This window comes from Camponotus vicinus, unplaced genomic scaffold, assembly GCF_025532165.1.
Source record: "Camponotus vicinus isolate PSW18456_S1 unplaced genomic scaffold, iyCamVici1.0 SCAF_9, whole genome shotgun sequence".
NCBI lineage: Eukaryota > Metazoa > Arthropoda > Insecta > Hymenoptera > Formicidae > Camponotus > Camponotus vicinus.
In genome coordinates, this window is record NW_028141981.1 from 6,437,369 (window position 1) to 6,461,159 (window position 23,791).

General features: G+C 31.7%; 1 protein-coding gene across 11 annotated transcripts in view; it reads right to left on the minus strand.

The window, feature by feature from the left end:
* Nucleotides 1-23,791, minus strand: part of Nrm (neuromusculin) — a 176,515-nt gene that overhangs the window by 5,847 nt on the left and 146,877 nt on the right. For 4 of the 11 annotated variants that reach the window (XM_083109498.1, XM_083109499.1, XM_083109495.1 and 1 more), the window contains 11 exons: nt 23,525-23,791; nt 22,782-23,138; nt 22,107-22,367; nt 21,559-21,816; nt 20,836-20,853; nt 20,098-20,238; nt 17,472-17,508; nt 10,711-11,144; nt 8,769-8,879; nt 7,735-7,856; nt 2,722-3,315 (listed from right to left, as the gene is read on the minus strand). In XM_083109498.1, coding sequence (XP_082965624.1) covers nt 2,722-3,315; nt 7,735-7,856; nt 8,769-8,879; nt 10,711-11,144; nt 17,472-17,508; nt 20,098-20,238; nt 20,836-20,853; nt 21,559-21,816; nt 22,107-22,367; nt 22,782-23,138; nt 23,525-23,791 — 2,600 coding nt within the window. Of the gene's footprint in view, nt 1-415; nt 1,143-2,721; nt 3,316-7,734; nt 7,857-8,768; nt 8,880-10,710; nt 11,145-17,471; nt 17,509-20,097; nt 20,239-20,835; nt 20,854-21,558; nt 21,817-22,106; nt 22,368-22,781; nt 23,139-23,524 lie in introns of those variants that run through there. The other 7 variants (XM_083109506.1, XM_083109502.1, XM_083109503.1 and 4 more) reach the window with 6 other exon arrangements.

Sequence of the window (23,791 nt, forward strand, 5' to 3'; positions counted from 1 at the left end):
TAAATTGAATCAATAAAAATGTAATTGATTAAAGAAATAATAAAATTTCACTCACGATCAACGAGTATTTCAAATACATTTTGCTCCTCTGTCTTGTATTCCACTCATTATGTCCAATAAAATTTCATTGAAAAATTAATAATAAATCACATATGTATTTGCAAGCTGTAGCTTTTTCTATTTAATTTGGATTGCTATTTGTTGGAAGAAGTTTTCACACATATTTGGAAGGAAACATATATAACTAGTGTTTAAATTCAAAATTACATACACATTCAACATTATATACATATTATACATTTTTACTTTTAAGAGAGATGTGATATAAATTCATAAAAAAGTCAAAAGAGAATTCGCATATTTCTTTAATAAAATATATTGCTATAAATTTATGTTTACGATTATAAAATATGTTACATAAAATGCAGTTTAAAAATATCATTGATTAAAAAAGCTTCTACCATTAGATTCTTTCTGAAAGATTTAATTATTAGAAATTCTAATAGATAAAATTAAGCAATTTTTTTTTTTATTGAGACCATCCACTACTTTTCAGATAATACATTGATCCCATTTAAGAGAGTACAATATATTATATATATAAGTATATTTTCATAAAACATTTTAATCGCGTTTATACATAGAGGATTTACGCACAAATTATCGCACGATAGATTTTATTCATGCGCTCTCCTCGACTTCAAAGAATTCTCCGTTGACGGTGTTCATCGGCGCACCTATATTTGATACTTTATATAACAATATAAAATGTGCAAGGATTTATGTTATTGATCGATAAGTGAGGAAAGACATTTCAAAATTTCGCAATGTGCATCTCTCTTCGTTGTTGATAAAAATAAAGGAACAAACATTTACATATGTTGGAAGAAACGAATGGCAATTGTAAAAAAAAACCTTCGAGATAATATCTCAGGCACGTCCGTGTTCGAAACAATAAAGAGCTCGAGTCATTGGTTAAGCGTGTGACAGTGAAAACTTACTTGACACGCGGCCAACATGCACAAGGGCGGTCGCTACATAGATGCCCGGATCCAGCTTAGCAGGGAAAATATGATTTCCGATTATAACTCGGCTTCCAGCAACTCTACCTCCTACTTGCTCGAGAAGCTGCTGTTTTATATCTATTACGGACACGTAAATCGTACACATGCAGTAGGCGCGAGATGCTAATGTTACTCGGTGCTTATAAGGGAACGGAGATTGACCTCTTGCTCGCTGGACATTGTCGCTCGTATAACTTTCGTGCTTATATATAGTTTGATTTTTTAATAAAATTACAAAAGTCTCCGATACGAGAATCATCTATTTAATGACGCGATGATGTTCGTAGAGTCATAGCGAGTGATCTATAGCGGATTTAGATATGTATCGGGAGCCATCTGAGGCACCATTTATGCTTATTACTGCTATTACTACGATAATACAAATCTGTTTCAATACACATCTGTTTCAAGAAATGCTTTCAATCACAGACTAGCTCGATTATTATTATGGCAAATTAAAATCGGTAGTGCAACAAAAAATATTATATACGAATAGTAATTATATATAAAATGTCTATAGGTTTCTTAATGATACAAAAATATTGTATTCACAGAATTGCTTGTAAAGGCTATTAAAATCATAAAAAATAAAAAAAACAAAAATTTTATTTTAAATTTTAAAATATGAATAAATTTAAATAATATGAATAAATTTAAATAACTTAATATCCTTTTAAAGGGAACTCTAATTATGTATTGAGTATGTAAATATGCGCACGCCTTCTATATCCTATCTATAGCCTTCTATATCCTATCTCTAGCCTATCTATATGATTGTTTCACTATATAATTGATCTTTAATCAAATTTCATTATGTTCCATTTATAATTAATGCAAGTCGTTATTCATTGTAATAAAATATTTTGTTTCACGTTGTATCAGACTTCGAGTTTAAATACTAATAACAAATATTTTTTGTAAGGTAGTGATTAAAATATGAGAAAAGTTTATGATTTTCATATCATTAATAATTACTTAATAATAATTCGATCGATCTGTATGATATAAGGAGTGATATAAATTAAATCCAAAGTTTAATATACTTTGAGGCATGTAAAAAATTTGCATTTCAAACAAATAATATTTTTTTCCATTATTTTACTTTCTTTGAATTCTGGTATAACATTTTTACATTGTTAAGACGTTACTTTGAAAAGCATTATGCTTTGCTGTTAAAGTATTTGATGAAAGAACAGCATTCTCTGGAAGAATCTTGTATATACAAAAATAGCTAAAAAGCTTCTACAAATATTAAATCCAATACATTTCTCATGTACTTTTTACGAGTATATACAAAATTTTGTATATGTTGTGTTTGTATGTGTATAAGTATTCTGTTCAATTCTATCAACTATATACCGGTAAGCTTAAAATATTCTTGTAAAAAAGCAAAATCAGAAAATATTTATTATATGTATTTAACGATATTTAAAATTTTGTAACTTTAATAGCTAGCTTAAAGCTATAATATAAAAATCACGATAATGATTATGATATCAACATGTTTACATCTGTGAATGATTACTCGACAATACGAGCCGATTGCAACAGGATCGATCGAGAGACGGCTCCCGAAAAGCTCGTTCGCGGCAATGTCCGCGAGCAACGTCATCAGATGCGGGGTTTTCTTATTGTAGATGATGAATAGTTGACAAACCTTAAGCTTAGGCAACGAAGCGTTTCTCGGCGGAAAAACGGGGAGAGGGACATTTTGGTAGGTGTGTTTGGACGGATCGATCTTCTTGGACATCCTCGGCGCTGGTATTGGTGGCGTCGTCGGTGACGGTGGAATCGGCGTCGACGGCGCCGATCGGCTCATCAGATTGACCGATCCCTGGCTCAAAGTCAGGGATGGCGTATCCTCCACCGATCGGACAATCGTCGCGATCGTGGCCGTGCTATCGCTTCTGTGCGGACACGTTTTATAGATCGGTATCGCGTACAACTCGTACTTCTTGCGGATGTTCTCGTGTCGACGGCACAGCCGTAGGGAGTAAAACTGCTGCGAGTGCTTCTGCTTGCGTCGTCGCGGCTTCAGGGTGTTGTACTTGAGCACCGGAGAATTACCCCTGGGCACGTTGTAGACGTTGTAGTGGGGCCCCAGGTGGCTCATAGTAGATTCGTAGCCGGAACTGCCATCGCAGAGGCTGACAGCTCTGCTGGGTGGCCGCGAGGAGCACGGCGAGGCCGTGAAGGAATGATGCAACGTGCCATGCAAAGCCGAAACTCGGGCAAACTTAGGAGTAACCAACTAAAACAAAACGCAGCCAGCGGCCATTCGCATACACAACATCCTTCGATTCGATTTCGGTTCGGTTTGCTGATTAACGCTCGATTATCCGATAACGTCGATGACGGCGATTCGAGGCTAATGACATTTCGCGATGATTCGATTAGCGATACGAAGTCTCGACTTCGTACAGTAGATTGGCCGAAACGGCACTTCCTCGCCGTAGGACATAAGTAGCCAATCTATGTCAATCTCTGAGTTGCTATTGGCATTTTGGGTGAGTACTACTGATATAGTTATGTCGCTTCTGTCCTTGCGATGATTACGATCAAGTTAATCTAATATTATACGCTTGATAATGATGTTTCGACGATGTAACGTTCATGATGTAACAATATTACGCAGCATGAGATAGATACCGATTGATATAGATGTTTAAAAATATTGGAGAAATCTTCAGAAAATAAAATTATATTAAAAATAATTGTTATATAATAAAATATTATTTTATAAAGTAAATAAATAATTTTATAAAATAGAAATAATTGTTATTATATAACAATTATTTCTAAAATAATTTTATTTTATGAAAATTTGTGTAATGTTATGCTACGAACATTACATCGGTTAATTTAACAAGCATATAATGTTAAATTAATTTGGTCGTAATCATCATAAAAATAGAAATGATATTAAATAAAAATAAAAAAATACTATATCAATCTAAAAGCAGTCATCTAAAATGAAAATTTTTCTCAAAATAATTATCTCTAATTTCTATTGTGTAAGAGACAACTGCATTGTATTACATGAATTATCAAATTATGATTAAACAAAGAACATTGTAATTGTACTTTTCTTTAACTTTAATAAAATCACAAAATACAATTATTGATATAACAATTATTTCTCAAAATAATTTTCTTCAATCTCTATTGTGAAATTATATTATTGAGAAATAATTACAATGTATTGTTAAATTATGATTGAACAGAGAAGCTATACGTTATAATTGTATTTTTTTATACTTTATTCGATATAAATTCTAAATTTGAAATAATGCTTTGTCGATGAAAGGAATCAAATAATAAAATTTCTTCATAATTTTTTGAAATAATCATCGTTAATTGAAATACAGTATGATGATGCCAGGAAAATAATGCGTCTATTCCGGCTATTGTTGATATGTTAGGACCATCATCCATTGGATATCGGCCCTAATTATCGAATGCCCTGCACCAGCAACACGGCGTGCTTATTGCCTCTCATCGAATTATACGTTGATTGATTCAGATTGCGCTCGGATTGTGAATACTAGCGAATTAGGTAAACCGATTCTGCTAATTTCGCTTGGTGAGTTTGCCGAAATGAGCTTTGCCTATATGGATTTTCGATGTCAAGAATGCTTTCCGTTAAACAAAAGTAGGTCATCTGTGTCAATAGGAATTTGTCACGAAATTACTACAAAAATAATTAAATATATAACTGTATCAATATATTATATACGAATTTAATACCTATTATCTAGAATTTTAAAAAAATTGCGGGATTTATGATATAATATGCATATAGATTATTTAAACTAATTCATCAATTATTACATTATAATACTATTAGATAATTATTTTTATAGATACTATTTATATTCAATGAAGATGCGATTGAAATTCTAATTGATATAAACAAATATTATATTCTGTATGAATAGTCGATTTAGCTCAAATTTATTTTTTAAAATAATAGAGTCCAAAAATCTATAGCAATTTTATTGATCCGTAAATAAAATTGCGATGAAATATAGAAGATTTCATTCGATTTTTAAAATACAGATAATGTTACGTTACTTTTCATTCAACATGTGACATGGATAAATTCGAGCGTTAATCAGCATAAAATCAAATATATCGATTTCCATAAGAATAATATTACGAAGCCGTTCCGTTGTAAAAAGTCACGAGTTATTCGGAACTCATTGCAACAATTGGTCCTTCTAAAAATGTTAAAGTGCGAGCACAAGTTAGAAAAAAAAAAGAAAGCGAGCAGTAAATTTATTTTCGCCAAAGTAGCAATGCTCGTTACACTCGCACAGCACTGAATTACCTGTCCACTACGATGTTCTTTTTTCCGCTATATTGATTGGGCTACGAGACTTCCTACAGCTAATAAAAGTATTCGAAAGTTGGTAAAAAAATGTGTGTCGTAAAGGTAGCGCAAAGAATTAATAGCACAATCACTTACTTGTTATAAACTAATAATTTCGTTTACTTCTCATTGGCAAATTATATCCCTCTTAATTTTATCAAACTCTGTTAAATTATCGGTATTGCGATTATCTGGAAGACAATCGATAGAATATTATCGCTAGTATATGAATATTATACCAAGAGAGATTATATAACTAACAGTATATAAAAGCAGCCATTTGTAAAGTGCAATTAATTCGAAAAAAGATTCTAAAATTGGAGAGAAAAATTATATAAAACTTATAAATTGCGCTCTCTAATACAACATATATTTTTCAGTAAAGCATATATATAAATTTTGCTGAAAATTATTATCTGCTTTTGATCCGCAGTTATTTTTCGCTGCGTGCAGAGTCATCATTGTGAGAGTATCACGTCTCATGCGAATAAAACACTTTGACGACATACTGAATAAATGACTGTTTCACTCGACATGCATTTTAATAGCATCGGTTTCGCATGATTATCGCTAAAAGCGACGCGATTACGAACCTCAACTCTGCAACCAACAATAATATCGTTGACAAGCAACGATATTTGTATATTAATCACCGTGAGAGATAATGACGGCAAATTGTCAGTCGCTATTATTAATTACTCTTTTACCTTTCCATCATAATATTTTAGTATATAAATATTCCAATATAATATAATTTATGTTTAAATACAAATAAAAAAATAGAAATCTTATGAATATTAAAATATACAGATGCAGATTATTATTATATCGTAGAAAATTGTTTTCTCAAGATATATTGAATCGGCCACATTACTATCAAAATAAATCTTGGTTCAAAGAGAGCCCGTAACATTTCTCGAATTGAACTGACGCTCTACGAAGTAGAATATCCTTTGCAGAATACTCAAGGGAGGACGATATATTTATTCGCTTGAGAAACGCGATGTGGTAGAATCGATTGAGATGACAGAATTTACATCGTAAAGATCCAGATCAACGTCATCGAATACGTTTCTAAAGCGAAGAAGACTTAGATAATAATATCTCAAGTATGTTGTTGCGGATCTTCCGGTACACAAAAATAACATTCTTCTTTTTAACGTTATACATGATATTCTTTTCCGTCTAGAAGATACAAGGTAGCTAGAAATTTGCATTTATACTTTACTGAAATTTCTTTCTATTTAATGTTTAATTTGCAGAATGGTTGTATGTTCTGTTATTTTAAAAGATCTCACGATTCTTCAGATATGTAGTAAACTTCAGATCTCTTCTTCAATTTTAATTAACTCAAATAGAAGTGCAAGCCGCTTGTGGAATGGTGAAATTAATTATTTTAATTAATTATTTTAATTTTAATTTCGCTTGAGGCGAATCAATTAACCATAATAATTTGTGGTTAACGAAACGGATGGATGTACTTGTTAAAAGAGACGAGAAGTAGCGGAGGAAGCGACGAATGCATTTTCACGCGATAATTCGATAAAGCGAATGAGTCCAGGATTGGGGCCTCTTAATTGCGAAACAACGATTTGGAAAGTCAGTGCGCAGTAACATTATAGCCATTACGAGGGTCGAAAGAGGCTTCGATGTAACCGAGCTCAGTGGGTAGCTCTTACAAAGTGAAGCACGAGCAATTCCGTAGGAGGAACCGTATGTCGAAGTGGCGAGGCACTTCTAAGTGCTTGTGGGCCTTCGAAGAGGTTGAGCGACGCGAAGGGTCGTACTAATATCTACCCTCTTGGCCTTTCACCGCATTTCACTTGCTATCACCTCTCGAACATATTTGGTCAGAAGGAGGTAACGTTAATCGAACTGTTCACGAAACTTAGGCTAACTGGCAGAGATGTGCACTAAGGGGTATCGATGTAACAACTTAGGTCGATCTTGCATGAATTTAGTTTCATCTTGAATTACGTCACTCTTCCGGCATAGTCCAAGTCGAAAATCGAAGAATGTTATAATTAAATACCATTTAAATAGACACATATCATTTCGTATAGTTATTCTTTCTTTCATAAAGAATATTTATAATATTATTCTTTCAACCATTATTCTTATCAACGTTTAAGATTGTTTCGCGACTGATACATTTGTCATCATTAGTTCTCTTCCTAGTTTCTCTTCCTCTTTGACAATCACGCTAATGTGCATGTTACAAGCCGAATCTAGCTCTCATGCGGTCCGACAAGAATTTTTCGCTTTTTTTTTCATCTATATGATGATCATTACACTAACCTTGTTAGGTGGCGCTTGAATTCCGTGGAAAGGTAAGTTTTCGTAGAATGTCTTCGTCCCCGAGTCGGGCAGAACTTCCGACACGCTGTTCACATGATTGTTATTCGCGGCTTGATTGGGATCTGCAATTGCAAAAAGAGAATGACATTGCATAAATTGTCGACGATGGCAATAGACTCGACGTTCCACGATCGACCAACACATTTTAACTTAATCCAATATGAAAACCAATTTTTATTATTACACAGTAAAAAGAATATAAAACATGGTAACGGCGAAGAAAAAAAAAAGCTTGAAACAGATTGTAATTTTGAATTGAATTTCAAGATATAATCGTAAGATTAAAAAATTCTAAGCAATCAATCCCGTAATTAATGCAATTTTTTTCTTGTATCAGGATTCTGTATTTCTGAATCCCGCGATTCGAGTCTAGCTTTCGATTTATAGTTCTATTTTTTTCATCTAATTTTTCAACTTGTATTATGAACACGAAATATTTATAACTTGAAATATCGACACGTAGAATAAAAATATTATACCATCGTTGATAATTGTTATTATTCATTCATAATTTTGCAAAATAACAGAATCTCTCTGTTAAAGACTGTAGCATATGCAATAAAAAATTTTGTATAATTTTAATTAAAAAGGAGCGATGCGTAAAATTATAAATGCGTGACATTATATGTATCTCTAATACTATTAATTTACTAAGACAAGTGTAATTTATGTGGTCGGTCGTTGTGTGTATTTTCTGTTAATGCGAAACTATGAATTCTTGCGTGCGGCGTGTATATGTGGACTGTCTATAGCTAAATAATCCTTTACTTTGCACTAATGATTGCGGCATTCGCACTATGTATCTGTGAGCTCACATTTACGTGTGTATTCCTTCTATCCGGCGATGTGTCTTGGCGAAGTAACATATAATGTTGGGGAGGAAATCCATCAATTTTGGAGAAGGTTCTAAGTTAAATTATGCGAGCAAGTCAAGTCGCGCAGACATGCGTGTTATGAAAATATTTTATACGTACCTGCTCCAGGTTTTTTTCGCTTACGAGACGCATTGCCACGATGCGGTTCGCGAGATGGCTCCATAGTGTGCAATATCCGTTGTCGTGGCACGATTCTTTTGTAAGTCACAGCTAAACATACAATCAACAACGAGCGATGTCACAAACACATAAAGCTTCTTTCATGCGATAGCTCGATGAAACGTAATCGGTTATGGATGTTAAATAATACAGAATACATAAATGTTTCATCTCTGGTTTTAAGATAAGCGTACTATTACAAAGACAATACAAATAAAAATATTTTATTATATATAAGAAAATGAATCTCATGTAATGTTTTCTCGAAAAACTAATTTGTGCTCATGTTTTCCTTACAGTTTGAGATGCAACACTTTGTATAAATTGTAAAAAATATTTAGTAAAATACTTAATAAAATATTCATTCTTAAAACTTTTTTTAGATAATTAAATTGCGCGTTTCAAATTAAATTAAAAATTATATACATTTTATGTATTTTAAAAGAGCCATATACATCATTAAAAGTAGCATATTTGTGTTAATGAAAAATAATAATATAAATAAATAATATTTTAATATTAAATTGTATAAAATAAATGTAAAATATAAATGAAATATTTAATTTTTTCGTTAATATAATGAATTTAATTTTAATTTTTTGCGCTGTGCGTGGGTGTGTGTGTGTGTGTGGATATTGATTTTTCCAGTTTCGAATATTCAGTCATTTTTTAAAATCTACAGAGAGAGACTAATTGTAAGTAACGATAAAGCTCTTAAGCATTGTTCTGAGGATAGTAAAATCGAGTTTTCCTAAAATACGAAGTTTCTGCCGGTATGGAAAAGTTAGATGTTTAATTACCCACCGCATACATTAGCGGTATGTTTAATGAGATTTCAAACTTCTCTACGAAACATGTAGAACACGTACTTTACTTATATCATATATTATCCAATAACGTGGTAGCATTTTCCTTTCATTGTATAGAAACACATAAAAAGTTGCAAAAGAGAAGTCACAATTAATGAAAGATAATATGATAAAGTCTATTATTATCTGTGACGACAATCGAAAAAAAACTATAGAAAAAGTAACGAGAAACGAGTTCTGCCAAGAATGGAATCATAAAATCAATAACGTAAGATATTGGCAAGATAACTAGATAACTAGATAACTAATACTACGGATTCTATACACACTACACACACGCACACACACATACGTGTATGTATATATATACATGTATGTGTATGTATGTATGTATGTATGTATATATAAATATAAATATACATATTATATAAATAAATAAATAAATAAATAAATATATACACACGCGCGCGCGCGCGTGTGTGTTATAGACATACGTACATATATATAAAGTATTCTATAACAGAAGATATCGATGAAATATGTTGCTATGTGTTCATAAAGCTGATAATGCAGTCGCTGAGATTTTCACAAAGCGCGTCATTATTTTTTCGCAGAAAATAATAAAATAACAATCTTTGTAGTGACTCATTATCAGAGTTGGGATCACTTTTCGTGAAAAGTAACGGTAACGGTAACGCGTTACTTTTTTGAAGTAACGTTCCCAACTCTGCTCATTATATGTATAATACCATACATATATCTTGCGGATGCGAAAAAAATTTAGATGATTGGTTTATTTTCGGTGGATTTGTTTAAATCATTTGCATTCATAAATATTTGCTTCTCCGCTGGTCGCGTATCTAGCTTATGTCGCTGTAAGCGCATCGAGTTTTAGTGTGAAATTAGAAATACTAATATTTAGAAATATTCTTAAGAAGTGTTCCAAATTTTAAAATTATGAAAAATCATGTGTATGCATGTATGTTTTACAAACAGAAATACAAGGGGGGACAAAGCAAGCGGTCGCGAATGTAAACGGATTAACATCGGATCGCAGTTTGCGACTCTCTTACCTGTCTTCTCTCGAGATATACCGGGCAGGCTGGCCTGTTCCTTGAGTTGTACACCAAACATGGCTTTTATTTTGTTAGCCCGGGCGAGCATACCGTCCTCGTGTAGGCTGCTCAAGCTGGTCGTCCTTTGTACGGCCTGATCTTTCCTACCGCGGCGGAATACCGCGCGTGCCGGATTGCAGCCGATCGGTGACAAGGGCGTCTCATCTAGATATCGCTGTCTGAACGATTCGTCGCCCTGTTTGCCCACCAGCTCGTTACGCAAATTAGATTCGTTCGCGCGAACGCTCAGGCCGCCGGATCGTAGGCTGTGAGTCCGATTGATGTGCACCAACACGCCCGGCTTCAAGGGCCATCTTGGTGCCGGGGTCGGCTGCGCTGGGCTTTGCACCGAGTGCGAGGATACCGTAGGACTGGGCGGTCCACCGTCTGGACTATTATAACGATCGGGGTCATACGAAGGATAATCGAGTCGGATAAATGGGATGAATGGGACGCGATGCGATGAGTCTCGGTGATAAAATTAGAGAAAAGGATAAGTATTGGTGTAATTGACTTTATAATGATGAAATATTCGTTAAAACTTTATGTAAAATATCCGCAATACGTAATATTGGACGTGTAGATATAAGGAATTTTTAATGCATTTTAATGATTTGAATTCAAGCAATATATACATATATATCAAAAGTTAGCATACATCTTTTTGAGACGAGCCTAATTTACATAAAACATGAGTGGTTTAATATCTCTTTAGAAGAGAAATGGCATTTAAATTTAGAAACTTTATTGGAAACTCATTGTGCGTTGTCCCATTTATCCCAAGGATCTCAATTACCCTATTTGACCCGAATTGTTGTGCAAAGTCGACCGTCACGAGAGAGACGAGAGATCAAACGTGCAAGAGAGCGGATAGAAGGATAAATCAATTGTACGAATTCTCCTTAGGAATCAAGCTTGTTATATTTGACAAGATAATAAATAAATATTTTTTAAACAATTTTTAAAACCCTTCCACATTCTAAATAAAATGTCATACAAATTTTAACAAATGAGCCACATATGTTTTGCTATAATAGATATAATTTATTCGCGAAGTAAAATTTTCTGTAAGCTTCTTGACAATGTGTTTTTACATTAAGTTATCACCCCAAATTGCATTATCTAAATGGGAACATTGCATGGCATGTCGTGTCTCTGGTAGGATCAGAGGACCTCTAAGGATAGAAATAAATCTCAGTGCAGAAAATCCGCCGTAACTCAAGCGCGTTTGTCTTCTTTCTCAGCTCGCGAAATAACGAAATTTTAGTACTATAAAAATAGAATGCTTGATTGATATTGAATCCCGTGAATAAATTAAAAATTCCGTTGTTGAATAATATTCAAATATTTATGATTAAATTTATTTACATAAATTGGCAAAAAATAAAAATATAAATTTAATAAATACAGAATAAATAATAATTATAAATTTAATAATTTATATATCTCCCATTTTACTTATAATTTATAATTTAGACATTTCACTTGTAACGAGCACAGATTATAATTAGAAATATAATTATACTAAGTAAGTTAATTATACTAATTATACTAGGAGAAGCGTAGTAATATAACAACATGCGTTTTAATTTAATTATAAATTTTCTTTCTCGGATAAGGCAGAATAATCTTGGAAGTAAATTTCAAATGACGCTAAAAAATTGATTAATACTAAACTAAGAGAAAAGCAAAAGAGGAAACGTTAAAATTGTACAACGATAAAAGATATTTTTCTGGAATATCCTCAAGACGACTATAATTAATAATAATTATAATTATTAATAATAATTAATCCTCATCATCTTTATACGAAATGTTTTCAAATAGTACTGATTTAAACACCGGGTATAGGCTGTCGTTAAAATTGCATATAGGTATTTTAATTCATGGAATTTTCAAGGTCCGCGTTCGAAGTGCTCAAGGGAATGGCAGAAAAATGTCGTCGAGAATAGAGGTCGGGAAATCGTCGTCGAGTATTGCCGTCAAGCGTACGTGTAAAAGATTGCATTGCGAGAAACTGCGATTTTTCCAGCACGATTCATAGTACGACGTTTTTCCATTCGGTATATTTCCCGCCACAGTGACGTAGCCAATGTTTCCTTCTGGCACTGTACACAGACACAGATGAACTTCGAAGTTCCTTCGCTCTTCATTTCAAGGAACGTTGATCTTTGTCATCATCTTTCTATTTTTTACATTTCTTTTTTTCTTTATATTTCTCGTGCCATTTTATCATTTCTTATATTACTTGTTTTCTTTTTTCTCTTTTTTTCTTTCTCTCTCTTTTTTTTACCTTTTTGCCCTTTTTTATCTTTTCTCTTCTTTTGTATCTTTATTTCTTTTCTTTTTTACATTAGAATCCTTTGTTACGCCATTGCTTGACATTTTGAAGCTTTCCAGCACTTTGCAATTTTATTACACGCTTCGTTTAAAATCTTATCGAGAACCATGTTACATTGCTCGTGGATCGAACTACCCTCAGCGGATGGCAATTATCGACGTGCGCGCGAGTGTGTGTGTGTCGGGACTAATTTAATGACTCGTGTTCGCTAAATCGGGCAGGCTGGGCGACCCCTTTTAAGAGAGTCCGTTTGAAATAAAATAATTCGTCGAATGCTAGCGGCATGCGATGACAAACGTACCTTTCCTTGATGCCGTGCACGTGCAAATGCACTCGTGAGTGCGGTGACTATCCGTCAAGACAGATTTATCGCGATGTCATACGTGAGCGTATTTTTTGTCCAATTTATCATGGATCGCTAGCAAATAAGCGATGTGGAAAGAAATTACGACGAGATTTCATGAATCTGTGAAATTGTGCATTTCCAAGAGAGCTCTATTAATGGAAGCGTACACGGTAAACCGTGAAATTGCGCGCGAGCTAATTTAGAAAATGAAACAATTATCGCCCGTTCGTTACACGAAATTAGAATACGCATGCCGCTGTTTAATGTTTGCTGCGTTCACGCAATCGATTAATCTGGCATGTACGGCGTCAATAATCCCTTTATATCCGAATTTGTGACATTCCCCGCACACATTGTGTCTATATATTAGCGTATCATGATACCGTCGATTTTGAAAAGAATCAGTAATGTTATCAACGAGTAGAGAAGATGAAAAAAAAATTACACTTGAGAATTCTCTTAAATGGGATCTGTGTATTATCACTGAAAAGCAGTGAATAGTCACTAATGGCTTCGGTTATAAGTACAGCACTTCAATGAGATTTTACAGATCAGAAATCTCATCTGAAATCTCATTGAAAGCTTTCATCACAAATCTGAAATTTTACTAAAAGAATCAGTTAATGATAGTAACTGTTTTCAATCAGATGATATTTTAAAATTGTCTTATATTGTAATTGTAACAATATATTTTTTAAAGGAATATCTGAATTTAACCGAGAGTTTTATTTTCATTTGATTTATTAAATTTTAAGAATAAAAAAGCATAATATGTATATATGATTTTGAATTTCAATATTAGTTATGTCATTCCAGATATATGTGTGTATGAGAACTTCAAAAATTAGAATGTAATATAAATAGAAAGCTTTAAAAGTTATAATCTGGCAAACATAATATATGCCATTATTATTAATTTTTTCAGTGAAATTTGTCATAACCCGAAACGTAAGAGCGGAAAATGTAAGTTTTTACTAAAGAAAAAGATTAGAAAAGATTAGAAAGAAATATTAACAAATTTTCAATAAAATTTGATATCCTTGCTTTGATCAGTGATATTTTTACTTCAATTTAAGAGAATATAAAGTATATTTTTAAAATATATGTTCTATTAATTTTATATTTAATTCTAACAAGTCAAAAAATAGTTATTAAGTTATTCGTTACGAAAAATTGTTGATTTTTCTCAGATTCTTTTTCTTCAACAATCATAATGTATTAATATCTAAATAGAATACATTCGATCGGAAAATCAAAGGCATTATTGACGAAGGCATTATTGATACCTTTCTATGTTAAAATGTATGTTATATAATCAATTTTGACTAATCTGTTCAAAAGATGAAGACATGGATTTTCCAGAAAAATTTGAGATAATTTCTAAAAAAAAAGACGTAAAGAAATTAGATTCTTTCTTCAAATAGCATATCTCGTTATCGCAAAAATGTATTATTTCATATATTTTTAATTATATAATCAAAATAATCTTTAAAATAGCATTATATGATTATTATATTTTTAAAGAACATATATATATTCTTCGGGATTCAATATCGTCCAATCTTGTTTTTCATTGCGCTATAATACTTTACTATCAGAGAAGATACATCTGTACAGTAGTGTACTATTCTACTCTAGTGTAATTTCAATTTACAGTGAATAAGTTTCTGATGTCCTTAAATTCCATGCAAAAATGAGTGCATCGTTCTATTCTGCTTTAAAATGAAGAAACAATTTGCACAATGCAGTCCCTTCTCTGTCGTCATAAGTCACGCGACATTTCTTCGTCACGCGAAGGATATCATTGTTGAGTGATGCCGCATTCAACAATAAAACCTTGCGAGACCGGTCACGAAGACAAAATAAACACGTGCATTTTATTTTTCCCCGAACAATTCACCATGTGGACATTTTTTCGCAATTTTAAACCGACTTCTTGTCTTCGTGAATTAACGCGATTGGGGTGAGATGCCATGTGCTCATTGTGCAACCGGTCTGTTGTGTGCGTTTCATTGTATAAACGGTTACTTGTAAACTTTCTCAGAAATATATTACGTGGGAGAACCAACATCGATAAGAGAAAGGATTAAATTAAATGTAAACTCGACCGTACAGCTTGTAGATTTATAGGATAAAGCGCGTTGCCCTCTATCGTTCTGTGTATCAAAAAGATTGCACGTGCGAAACATGTGAAGGAACATGACGAAAATGTGTGCGGATGCATTCTTTCTTTAAAAATATCGCGGTAAAGAGACCTTGAGCGTTAACGTTTAAAAATATTTTCCAACGTTGCTTCTTTGTAGCAACGCAACTTGTAACGTTACCGTGCAAAAAGCTTGATAGCACGCGCGCTTTTTCAACGACAAAAGGTTATAGAATAACCCTAGAATATCAGCTGTAGGAATATAGGTAGAAAAATAGGATAATTTTAATCTTCATAAAATAGTAGAACTTTTTACGCGATCGTGCTTTAATTTTAATCCGCGCTTGCCGAATGCAAAGAAGGATTATAACATAAATAGAATTGTATTAAACTTTCACGTTGCGCGTTTCGCGGTCTAAAATTGATAATTTAACGTTTAGCTAATGCTTTCGATCATCGATTCTCTATCGAGATTGATAGGCTCCCGGGAAATGTCTAATCCGTGCAAATCCTCCACCTACCTTGTAATTCCGAAGGTATTCCCCCAGCAACGTCTCACGGTCATTACAAAGCCCACATTAACGATTACAAGCAATCTTCGCTGAATTATGCAAGAAGTATACACGCGATAACTACAGCATGTGAAAGAGAATCATGTAAAACACCTCGTTCGCTCTCTCGCGAACAATTATAACTACCTACCTCGCTTGTAGGTAGTTGACAATAAACTACTGCAGACCGGAAGCGGTAGTTAAATTATGCAATAGGATATGTATTCAGGTGTTGTAGAGAGAGGATCATTTCCTGCGAGATTTCACGTCGGAGACAAACTTGCATGCTATCGTGGACGAGCGCGCCAATAGAAACCGGCTACCCTTTATGTGTTTATCGATCATCAAGTGCATGATATTATGTTTGTTAGTGTTAGTGCAGGTAGTTGAGAGATATTATACAAATGAACAATAGACATAACTCGGAATAACTATGGTCAATGAAGTAAAGTGAACGTTTAATGCGACAAATTATATTCTAACCAAAAGTTAGCACAACCTATTTGAAGACAATACATGTCGTTAGTACGTATATATTTGAATTTGCATTGTAATTTATTAACACCGGTTTTTTTCTACCTGTGAATATTTTGCAAATTTATAATAATAAAATAAATTTATACTAATATAAAATGTGTAATGTATATTTTTTAATCTCTAATATTGTCGATTTAAAATTATTCATTATTGTAAATGCAACTTTATCTTAATTTTGAAATAATAACGATAAATTCCTTATATAAAAATAAAATTTTGATATAGTTATTCTCTAACAGTTATGTTAAGTAATTATTATTATTATTATTATTGAAAAAGTGTATGAAAATAGCTGTAATGCTTTTATTTTGCGATATGTATCTAACAATTATAGATATAATTTTTTTCATACATTTTTTCGCTTTCTTTTTAAATTATTTCTCCTATATAATACGTAATTAACATATATGATTTAATATCTTTAAAACGTATGTTAATTTAGAAGAGTAAGTTATTTAAATATATATATATATATATATATATAAAATTTATATATTATAATAATCTATTATTATAATATATAAAATTTGATAAAAATTGATTATGTAATAATTTATAAAGACTATGTACATTTTAATAGAAACTATGCATAAGCGTAATAATACCAATAAATTCTGTCTACGATTATGTGTACAGAGAACATGTTTTATAAAGCAAAAAGTGCACTCTATATTTTTAGCAAACTGAGCTGTTTTTTATAGCCTCTATTAAGCACCTAAATAAAGCTGACAAATTAAGAGCAATTGTTCAACTAAAATAACAAAAAACAAAAAAACGTAATGTGTTGCGGTTTGTACTTACTGTTCACGTTCCTCCAGCTCGACCACCCGGTTACTGTCTGTGTTTTGTTTAGCAAGTCCAAATTAAAAAGTAGAGCAGAAACGAATCAGTTTCGTGTTAGTGAAAACTACTGAACGAACGCATGCTCGCTGCTCTAATGTTAATTGTCATTAATTGTGAATAAAACTCGTATATTTTTTGAGAAACTTATAAGGGAGCATTATTTTGTTCTAATTTTTCTTTTTATATAAAGTTTTATTACACAAAAATGAAAATAAGTTTTTAAGCAAAGTTATTGCTTTTTGTATCGTGTTGAGATCATAATAATTTATTATTAAAAATATGCTTTTATTAAATTATTAAATTATTATTAAAAATTAAAATACAATTATTAAATACAATTAAATACAATTATTATTAAAAATATGCTTTTATCATATTATTTGAAATTAATTTCTAAGCATTGACAATATCAATGTTTGACACAATATTAATATTTTATATAGCTATACAATTGTGTTATTCTGTTTTACTTTTATCAAATATTTACGTTTATTTTATAAAAATTATATTACGCTCACATTTATTTTGTAAAAATTATATTACATTAATTATATTACATTAGTTACAATGCAAATAACTAAAGTAATAAATTTAATTATAGGAGAATTGAGAAAAAACACGCGATAGAAAAATTATTGCAATTAATTAATATACTTTTATCACAATTATTAAAAGCAATTTTATGTGGCAGCGATATTGAATGTAAGTTCTCTCTTTCTTTTATAGTATCATTTTTATGGTGTCATTAAACTTATTACAGTTACAAATGTAAAATTATAAATTTGACTTATAGAATTTGACTTATAGAGTTCAATAAATAATAGTGTTTACAAATGAGCTTACATTGCATGCGCATATCGATCGTTGTTTAATGTCGTATCTTATACATGCTTATAATGTCGTATCTTATATATGCTTATAAATCGTATTCTTATATATGCATGCACTGATATTTAGAATTATACTCAAGATCTTGTTAAAGTTACAATCTTGTTATGTAAAAAAGTTTAGACAATTTGTGTCAACCATTTATGTAACACAGAATTAAATACACATATCTGTTGTTATGATCTTATTTATAACGATGAAGGAAAATGGAAATCATCATTAATCACTAATAGTAACTATTTATGTTTAAAGGCAGATTATTTGTCTTAATAAAAAATATTAATCTAAAATAAATCTAGCTCTCTCGAGTTGACTTCTTTAGTTTTTTTAGTTTCAGAATTAACATTTATATTGAAATAACTTTTATCTATCACAAAATCAGATTTCCAAAAATGACAATATTCATATTTTTGATCAACATATTTTTAAGACATTTTTGAACTTACATAAGTTTACATAAGTTATTAATATTAAAATCTTATAAAATGTCATAAATTCTTGTAATTTACATCGTAAATTATATTTATAATAAAAGAAAAAATATTAGACATTATTGTAATTTAATTAATTCGAGTCAACATTACAGCAGCATAGCACGCGTTTGTTCATAATAATAGTTTATATATATGTATATGAATCTCCATCTAAATGGAAATTTCACGTTGTTTAACTACTTTATACAAAAATATCAAATAGTGAGCATGCTTTTATTCTACTTGGCATAAAATGTATAAGATATAATTTTTATACAATGTGTAATATATATCTACGTCTGTTTTTGCATGGACTGAGTTAATAGATGTTTATTGTTAATTAGAAGTAAAATATACTTTTCGGAACAAAATCTACTCTTTCAGCAAATATACGTAAACATTAAATAAATCAGTTTAATGGATGTTTTACGGATTCGTGGTTAAAATAACTTTGATATACTTACGATTACGCGCGTTTCAAGCCATTATTTGTTACGAGAAGGTTTATCAGTCAAATTCAATTACGTTCACAAAGAAAGCACAAAAATTAACACAAACAATTAATTAATTTTTTAAATATAAAACAATAAATTTACATATTTGGGTCTCTTGTATGCATCAACTTTTCGGGAAGATATTTTTTACAACGAAAATATATATGATATCGAGGATATATATATAAATGCAAAGATGATATCATAGTTTACTTATGGGATTAAAAAATTATATCGTTAGTATATATATTGAGGAAATATAATTGTTAATTGCACTCTTTTTCTGTGCTTAATTATAGTAATTATAAATTTCTCGTCAAATTATAAAAGAATAGTTTATAAATTATATATAAAATAATATATATAATATATATAATATTCACATTAGCTAATTTGGATATGTATACATGTATCGAAATTTATATATTTTTTTTTCGAAGTTTTATCAAAAATGTATTTTGATTGCAAATAATTCAAATTTTATATTTATTACGCGGAATATTTAATTTGTTGAGGATACTATAAAATAAAAATTATTATTGTAATAAAATTTGGAAGTTACGTTAATTTTACGCGTATCCAAATATATTGTATGTTGTCGATCCGATGTAAAGAGAATCGAAGAAATTTCGCCTCACGATCTAGTATATCATGCAAGTCGTCGATAGTGATCATGTGATATATCAAATAGATGATACATCAAATAGACGATATATCAAGATAACTTACATTTCATCTGACTGCGTTTACGTCGACACACGATGTAGATCGCCACGCAGATTAGTATTAGCACTAGTATTAGGACCACCACTACGACGATAATAATTAGCAGCAGATTACCCTCCAATTGATGCCACCAGGGTATATGACCTGCAACGCAATAGGTTGTAACGTACAATAATCGATAACGACAATCGATACAGAAATAATACGTACAAAGAGAATAATATACGCGCAAGGCACTTTCATTATTTATATCAAAATATGGCAACATCACAATAACTACGTCAAAAACATTGAAAAAATAATATCTTTGATTCATGGCATGATTAATCCATTATGGCGATTTTGCAAAATAAGTATATCGAGTATCTTCAAAATTATAAAAAAATATCTGAAAATATATGTTGAAATAGAAAGAATATCTTTAAAGAATAATATTTTTAATAGAAAGATAGTAAAAAGGAGATATAAATAACTGAAAAGAGCAAAGTTTATAGATTGTATTTCAAATTTACAAAATTTATCAGCTCACGTTATAAAATCTTTACTTTAGTTTTATCCATTTATGCAGAGCATTTAAATGTAATGCATTTATTCAATTAAAAAAAATCTCAGAAAAATTACTATTAAGAATCCTACATCGTGATATAATACAAATACTAAACGCTAATTACATATGCAAATAATACAATTACATATAAGATATACATATCATATGCAAAATCTGGAATAATATAGACTTACTTTTATGTCCATGATGGGCTGTAAAATAACAAAATTAATAATAATCTTAAATATTTGTGAATGACAAGTCAAAATTTATCACCTTAATACAATTATAAATTAAAGACAGATCAAAACACATCATTTTAATCAATTTAATTGTGTAAGTTTTATATATTTTATGCAAGTTACAAATCTATAAAGCAAAAATGTCACATGCAATTATTCAACATGTTGCGGATAAAAATATTATGAATTCTAATTTTGTCAACATTTATATATGGTTTGTATTGTATTTGTATTTAATTTATATAATATCAGATTAGATATTAATTTTTATTATAGATATTTTTTTTAATTTATATTATATTCCTAATGTTATTAAAAATGTGTTAAATTATTGTATTTACACATATTTTATTTTATCGTATCTACAATTCACTCACAACAAATAAAGCGGAAAACGTTATTCTGTGTGTATTTGCAACTTTTCAATTATGTAAATTCAAACTTTCTATGGCTGGGTACAAAGAAACTTCTATGTCATATTAATATATCACTTTTATACATTATATATTTTTTCATGTTTCCGTGAATATGAAAAAAACTGTGCCGAAACGTAACAATATTTTCTAATATAAAGTCTGTGTGTTAAAAACTTCTTGGTAAATTCTTTTACTTTCTTTGCAAGAAAATACAAACTCGGAGCTATTAGCGAATCGATGAAAAGTTTGCTGTACCAACCTGGTATGTCGCGCTCGCATGGTACGGAGTGGCCGATTGTGTTATTCGCTACACACACGTATGTCCGGAAGTTAGTGATCGAAGTATCAAGGAGCATATAACTTCGCCCATTTCGCATTTCCGCGATTTGCTCCAGCGTATCATTTTCATTCTTCAAAGACCAGCTGAAGTCCGTCTCCTTTGGATTTGCGACAGCCGAACAAACCACGTAATCCTGGCCATTGAATCGTTCCTTCTCTATGTGGCATTCCGGTTTAACTATATGGAAAATACAGTTAAACAACGAAAGTAATGTAAAAAAAGAGATCTATGATCGATTGTATGATTAATAGCGATATATTGAAAAAATTTTGAGTATTTAAAATATCATATTTTTAAAAAATAGATATTATGTAAATAATTTGAAAATAATTTGACAAATTTCTCTTCGAATGAATTTAAACGGTGGAAAGATGAGAGGAAAATTGTACACGATCATACTCCTTCTTAAATGCATCTATTTCTTGGAACTGTTTGCTCATTCACTTGAAAATGCAGTGGAAGCTTACATTGCACGTTCATAACCATCGAGATATTCAAGGAACCGTGACGATTCGACGCCTCGCAGTAGTAAGTGCCGTTACTACGTCTGGGTACTGGCATTTTCAAATCGAGCACGTGGCCTTCCATAATGGTGTCGGTGGAGCCTTCGCGGAACCACCGGAAGTTCGGTTTCGGTCGTGCTTTCGCGTCGCACTCGACAATTTCCGCGATCGTGTCCACTGTCACATTGATTATCTTCTTCGAGATTGTGATATCTTCCGGAGGAACTTTTTAGGAAAGATAAAAATCGAATTTTTAATATATTTTATATATCAACTAAAACGTGAAAGTTGATAGATTTTAATTGAAATAATAAATATATCCCTTTTTAATATTTTCCTTTTTGATTTATAGAAATATTTTCTGTGTGCTTTAATCCGGAATTAAATTACTGGAATTTATATTTTATATTTACGCTGAAATATATCCGAAATATATTTTATATTTACGCCGAAAATTGGAAAATGTTAAATTAGACATCTCTAATATTTGCGTACAAGTAAAGAAAATTTTCTAAAATTATTGGGAATATTTTTGTCCTTTCTATGAAATAATCGCTTAAAAAATCTTAACGCAATCTATTTATGCAAGCGAGCGAAGATACGTATCCGCACAAAAAAAAAACTTTAAATGAAACGTACACTCGACGTGAAAGTGAGTGCTGCTCTCCACGCCCGGGCCAATCCCGTTGCTACTGCTCTTGCAGGTGAATTTGACGTTATCCTCGTCACGGTCGAGCTGGCCATTCGGCCAGACAGTCAGATTCCATACGAGGGTCGATTGGATGCTCTCGAAGTCGTTGGTCCTCGGGTCAGGCGGATGATAAACGTTCAACACGTAGTATCGATTCGTTTTCGAGAAGTCCATGGGAATATCATCCCTCAGCCAGGAAATATTGCAGATTGGAGCGCACTCGACCCAGCACATGATGCTCACGTTAGGTGAGCTGTAGACGTAACCGCGATACGAGTGCAGCTTCTTGATGAACGTCGGAGCCGCTGATGAAAAGCGATAACTCTTGGTTAAGCATGGAATCTGTCATTAAATAATCACGAGAAACGTCGAACAAAATCTATTTTATCACGTATATAGGAGAATCGACGAGTTGTATATTTAATGCATATAAAACATCAGATTTGTCACGAAAACCGACATATGCCACATAGAGTGTTACGCGAATTCAAATTTTCCGTGTTCCAGAATACCCGAGTTCAATTTTGATGAATTGATATATATTTCAATCATTTATATATGTATAATATAACAAGCAAAGGGAGACTAAATTGTTTGAAGCCTTAAATATCGCTGTTGATCTGGTTTTGAAATGTCACTACGCAACTCGTTAAATTGCTGGCTATTGGGTGCATTGACATATGTCGCTCACCAGATACGTCGATAAACGTTGTGGCTGGGTCGCCATCGCCGGCATCATTGTAAGCCAGACACGTGAAATTCGTCTCGGTTTCCAAATTAACTGATTCGATGAAGAGCGTAGCGTCGTTCTCATCTGGAAGACGGTGCCAGCCACGCAGCCACTTGAAGCCCGACACCTTCGGTCGCCCGGGATCCAAGACAAAGCAAGTAATGGATAATGGATGCTTCTTCACTACTTGTCGAGGTTCATATGTTATCGATGCCGGACCGGGCTTAT